The sequence below is a fragment of the Phaenicophaeus curvirostris genome, chromosome 5 (genome assembly GCF_032191515.1).
Source record: "Phaenicophaeus curvirostris isolate KB17595 chromosome 5, BPBGC_Pcur_1.0, whole genome shotgun sequence".
Lineage (NCBI taxonomy): Eukaryota > Metazoa > Chordata > Aves > Cuculiformes > Cuculidae > Phaenicophaeus > Phaenicophaeus curvirostris.
Window position 1 is genome coordinate 44,813,954 of NC_091396.1, and position 6,000 is coordinate 44,819,953.

Below are 6,000 nucleotides of genomic sequence, written 5' to 3' on the forward strand. Positions count from 1 at the left end.
GAGGCTCCTGCTGTCCTTGACAAAGTATTTGTCCTTTATGAGGCAAATATGGTGCCTATCTCTAGTGTCTTAATGGTTTCTATCTAGTAAAATTATGGTGTCCACTTTCTCACTGTCTGTAAGACTGACTGTGTGTGTTCATAGGATGGGGAGGTTGACCTGAAGCTTCTCACCAAAGTTTTGGCTCCAGAGCAGGAACTACAAGAGGTGAGTCTTTATTTTGTGGGAACACCAACACAGCAAAAACTTATATGTCTCAGACTGTACTTGGAAAGTAAGCCTTTGTAGAGGGGGTGGAGGAAAGAGATGAGATGAGATGAGATGAGATGAGATCACAAGGAACCTGTGAGAAGAGCTTCTCCAAAAGGATGAAGCTCTGATTTCCCCAGCAGATTATTTTAAAGATGTACGGGGCTTTCTCTGTGTGAGATTATGGCATCAATATGATTGGTTCCCTTCACTATGAAAGAGCTAGTAAGGAAAATGTGAAGGTCCTAGCATTGTCACAGATCCCTGCAGAAACAGCGCTCAATTGTCCTTTGGTAGCCACCACGAGCTCCAGGTAATTCTGCAGGGTAGTACAGAGGAACAGAGGCAGAAAGCATTTAGGGTTTGGGCAAGGGATTGAGTTTAAGGAGGACAGAGCAACCTCAATACAAGTGAGGGGGCAAGAGCTCAGCACTTGCAACAAAAGATTTCTGCGGCTCGGAATTGCAGATGTTTCAGCAGAAGTGCAGAAAGGTGGAAGATTTTTATGGCTCCTCTTTACACCCTACCCTGGAGTATCTAAGATTAACAAGTATAAAAAATATGTCCTTTTTGGGATTTTGGAATATGAATAATTCTGTCAAAATCTTTAAATTGTAGCTAGTATTCACTTTTTGTTCTGGCTAGGATTCCCATTTTCCTGTTCAGCCAACTGAATCTGGAACTTCCCTAGCAGGGGCTGTTGCCGTTTAGTTTCTCTCTTTGCTGTTCATCTTGAATGTTTGGCATTGTTCAGAGACCTTTGCATATCACCGGTAACATTTCAGCATGTTTGTCTTTTTCCTCTTGGTAGGATGATGCCAGCTGGGATTGGGACCATCTTTTCACAGAGGTGTCCTCAGAACTAGTGACTGAATGGGACCCAGGACAGTCTGAGAGAGAGGACCACCTCAGTCTGCCCTAGAGCACTGGGACATTAGACATCTCATACATGCATTCCCTGTAAATAGTTTAGCACTTCAATTTTCTATTTACTTGTTTATATTTGAGATTTATTTCAGATGTGAAAATAAGTAGGACCTTGTTTCACAGGAAGACTGGCTCAGGAGAAGTTTTGGGTATTTTGTAACAAAAATATTTGTTCTCAAAAAAAGATTAAGAATTCTAAATACAATAAAATATTTATCTATGAACAGTCAATTTCACCTCACTAGTACTGTTACAGATAACTGCAACAGTCAATCTCACCTCTACTGAAAAGCAGCTTCTCTGGGGTGCGTGATCTTACCAGTTGTGGTCTTCAATGATCTGTATCAGAGAAGCTTAGACTGATAGGATTTGTTTGCCGAGGACATCAACATTGCCGTTTTCCTCACAACAGATGCCACAGGTTCTCTGAATACCTTTTTACATTTCATCCAGCAGCCTCCAGCCATCCCCTGCTAGTTTAGCCTCTCTCCTGGAATATTACCTCTGTATTGACTCAGAGGAAGCAGCATCACCTATTGAACTGCCAGCACACCACTTCTTAAGGCACCTCTTTTTTCCCTTATGGTGTCCCAGCTAAGTTCTGACCAAGCCTAACCCCACTTAGCTTTTGCAATCAGATGAGATCACATCCTGAATGGAGATAGCTTCAGGCAATAGGTAGTTTGCAAAGGACATACTGTTTATTCTGCCTCTGTGAAAGAATGGAGCCTGCTGCTCTGAAACAAGGTGACTCCCTGGTGGGTGTCTCCTTGGAACCAAGTAACCCACTCTCATTGTCATCTAAAGAAAAATCTATTTAGCTGTTAATGCCTTGTCCCCATAGAACAGTGGTCATTATTTGCAGGAAACAGTAACATTACTTCTAAGCCAATGTCCTTCAAAGCCCTGTCCTGCTGGAGAATTTTGCTATATGCTTCTGAGGAGCAGTGCAGGTGCTGGGAGGAAGACTTGCTGTACTGCTTTTCTTAGCTTCTTTGGTCAGTCTAATACGGCACTGCATTCCTGCTCTTGTACTGACAGAAGGACAGGTCAAATGTCAAATAACTCACTATGAATTCAGTACTTGGCAAAATTTTATATCAGAACTGATACACCAAACAATTCTACTGACAAGAGAGAAGCAATTGAATCCCAGTCTGCGGCCAACAAAATAAGGGGGAGGCTCATCTGTCTCAAGGAGACACAAGTTTTTTACAACTAAGAAATCTCCCCTATAACAAGAAAACTAGGTGAGACAGAAGCTTGGGAAGGCAGTGTATTAGAGGATAATCCTGAAGTCTTCCTCTGAGCAGGGAAACATGTTTTGGTATGAACAGAAACTTCCCAGCTGAGCTGGCATCTATTTTTCTGTGACACCTATGGTTCTTGGCCAAAGAGAATTTAGAATGCTTCCTACATTCCAGGAAAAGAAGAAAAATTGGCAAACTCAGATAGTTTAGTAAATCAGACAAACCCAACAAGCTAGTCTGAGAGGGAGAGAATGGTAAATGGCGGAGGGGTGGGACATGAATTTGCTCAGTTTGTTCCTCAGAGATCACAGAGAAAGCAGAGGCAGTCACTCTCTTCTCATTTGCAAAGTGTAAGATCATCTAGTGTGGGTTATCTCCCTTCTGTTTGATCTGAGGCTGTAATCCACACTGCTCCTGTAAGCTGCTTGCCTGGCATCAGTGGTATCTGCTTCCAGTGACTCTAGCCTCCTTGAAGCGTGAAGTGACCATAACTTTCTCTGCCCTGCGAATGAGAGGATAAACTTTGGTAGTTGCAGGGGCAGCCCAATACGTACTACCAGTACGTCCACTGAAACTTGGGTTTCTGCACCATGTCTCTACCAGCGAAGTAGCTGTCTTCCTACCACAATGCTGCACTTGCCTCAGGTTGTAGAGGAGGAAGGCAGGAAAACAATACGAGCAGAGTGAGAAAGGGAGGCTGAGAAGCGAGCCTACCTTTCTCCCTTCAGTCAGTGCTGCAAAGCATAGGAAGCCTTTCACTTTTGGGTCACCTCATAAAATCATGGAGTCACCCTGTGCAAATCCACCTGTTCTCAATGACCACAAAAAAAGCTGAAAATGCCCAGGCCTGTGGTATAAGAGTGGTTGAACTATGAATCCGATGTCTCCAGTTGCTCAGCCTCTGAGTTATGATATGTGATAGGTGGCATATTATGTGTTGCTTTTTCTCCAGGGTCTTGGGAAGGTGGCATTCCTGGCCATGTGTAACATTAAGAGTGGTTAACTAAGCAGTAGTTAAGATTGTAGCCACAGAGTGCTCTGTGCAGGAGTCATGCCAAACCTACTGCTCCTCTAGCAGCTGTGTGCTGCACCAACAATCCACAGCTGCCTCCAGGAAAGCTCACAGAGCCATCTTCTGCTTCCAAGAGCTGGTCTGATCATCCGGGGGGGACTGAGTGCTCCTGTCTGGCTGCTCTCCCAGCAGGGAGAAATGAGAAATGGTGCTGGGTTGTGCAATGGTGCTCAGCCTCTCAGAGGCCACAGGGGTCCTTCAGGAGTCAAGAGGATGAATGCACCCCTTGAAACAAGAGCTGGAGGGACATTGCACCCCAGAGATCCTCCAGGAGATGGTGAGAAGTAGGAATGGGTGAGGGCATGGGACATTTGAGGTCAGGGCCAGGAGCAAAAGTGGGTTTGTGGGAGAGGCAAGATAGGGAGGAACAAGAGGAGGAAGAAGGTCAAATGGTTTGGGAACAGAGTATGCATAAAATTTGGAGGGGAGTAAGGCCAGAGCAGGGGCTGGTGGAGAGCCAGGAGAGAACAGAGCACAAGAAAAGCATCATAGGAGTTGAATGAGGCCTTTGCTGATGAGCTGTAGACACCTTATGTTGGAGAAGCTGCTGTTAAGCTGCATGAAATCGAGAAGATTGTGCTGGGGCTGGGTGCTGTTGTCTACCCGTCTCTGGCTTGGAACCCTGGGCAGGGATGCTCGGGAGTGGGAGGTAAGTGTGTGTGGGCCAGCTTTGTGCCCACTTTGTGACCTTGGGAGCCCAGCAAATACTCAGGTGGAGTTTGAGAGTAGGGCTTGGAAAAGAAATCACAGCCTTGTATGTTTTAAACCAAGAGGAGGAAGCTTTGGTAATTTGGTCTGACCTGCTATGATACAGGCCATAGCAGAGTGCAGTGAGATGTGGCTGAGCTTTCCCTGTCTTTTAGAAAGGCAAACAGTATATTTGAAAGTCTTCCCTGGTTAGTTTTTCTAGTAGATAATTGCCCTTGTGGTTAAAAATTTGCTTTATTTCTAGACTCAGTTTTTGAGTTTCATCTGTTCCCTGAGCCTGCTTATGCTTTCATCTTCCCAGTTAAGCCATGCTGTCAGATATTGTCTCCATGCTTCAGTATTTATGTGCACTGTGATCAAGTTGTCTCTATAATTTCCTTCAATAAACTTAATAGGCTGAGACTTGTTTCCATGTGTTTTCAATTCCTTTCCCAGCTGGAGGAGGGAAGGTGAGTGTCTGGCTCCTGGCCTTCCTCCAGCAGGCTGTTTCCACCCACCTTCTTTCCACAGTCATGTTCTGGTTGCAGTGCTGGGTAGGGGACTGAGACCTACTGCTTCTCCTCACTCAGGTCCTGGTGCTGTCAGAGGACAACTCCCTCCTGTTTCTCTCCTTGCTAAAAGGAAGCAATGAGGTTCTTTTGCATGCCCAGGCCAGCTCTTGGCTCATGGTGATGTACCAGTGTGTAGGAACCTGCATTTCTGAAAAGTCCTGTGGAAAGGCCGTATAAAGGCAGAAATGAAAGGTGTAATTTTTTTCTTGTAGCCTGCAAAGGTGTAGCTTTAGCTGATCCTCAGGTAAGAAGTGAGAGCAGTTCTCAGAACATTGCTCCTAGCAACTCACATCAGCCCTTTTGGATGTGTCTAGCTGAGGAACAGAGCAAATAGCCCCTTGTCTGTCTCCACAGATGGGTAAAGCAAAGTGCAGTAGTGTGCCCAAGTCCACAGAGCAGATCCATGTCAGAATCAGGGTTAGAAACGAGGAACCTCAAATGCTTGATTCAAACATGACTTTCACATACCTGGTGAGTGTTTCCCATTTTCAACTTGAAGAGGGTAATTCAACATAGAGGGGCTTGTGTCCTGTTTGCTCCTTGTTCTGCTCTGCTCATACATTGCTGAGGGGGAGCTGTGAACCTGATGAAGTGTGTGTTGTCAACAACATTTTTAGCTCAGTTAGCTGAACTGGGGTGTCTGCCTTGGGACTTGCTGGGATTCAGAACGAGTGTAAATATCTACCCTATTCAGGGCAAATGGTAAGCCTTACAGACAAAGTATAAGAAATGCAGAAAAGAAAAATGAATTCCAGGTCATTTCAGGTTTTTCATGTAATGATAGATAAAATACTTGTAGAGTTTCTTGGTGGATTATAGTCTTTTGTGCTAGGGTGCCTTACTAGATACAGTTTGTTGTCTGTGGGGAGAATCTGGGGCAGATACAGCATACGCCGTAGTGGAAAGAAATGTAAACAAAAGCTGAAAAAAGCCAGACCCAGCAACCTTCCATTAAAGAGCCTGCCTGCCAGCCAGGAACCTCTTGCAGGGACTCTGGCTGGCTGTTTTATTAAGTGTGACAAAGTGATGGGAGGTGGGGAGAGCTCCTATGTTAATAAGTTGGAAAGGCACCACCGTTCCTCTCGCTGGAGCATCTCAGGGAAAGTGGAATTAATTCATGGCATATGCTCCCAGCATCTGCTGTGGTGACCTGGAGTGGCGGGAGCGCACCGCCAGGCAGTGCAAGCCAGAGCTTGTATTTCCCACTCCTCTCTGGGGCCTTGCTCACTGCCTGCTTGTGGCA

General features: G+C 45.4%; 1 protein-coding gene across 3 annotated transcripts in view; it reads left to right on the forward strand.

Annotated features, from left to right (window-relative positions):
* Positions 1-2,396, forward strand: part of IFT43 (intraflagellar transport 43) — a 46,893-nt gene extending 44,497 nt beyond the window's left edge. For all 3 annotated transcript variants that reach the window (XM_069858510.1, XM_069858511.1, XM_069858512.1), the window contains 2 exons: positions 145-207; positions 1,061-2,396. In XM_069858510.1, coding sequence (XP_069714611.1) covers positions 145-207; positions 1,061-1,171 — 174 coding nt within the window. In that variant the 3' untranslated portion in view covers positions 1,172-2,396. The remainder of the gene's footprint in view (positions 1-144; positions 208-1,060) is intronic.
* Positions 2,397-6,000: the final 3,604 nt, after the last annotated feature.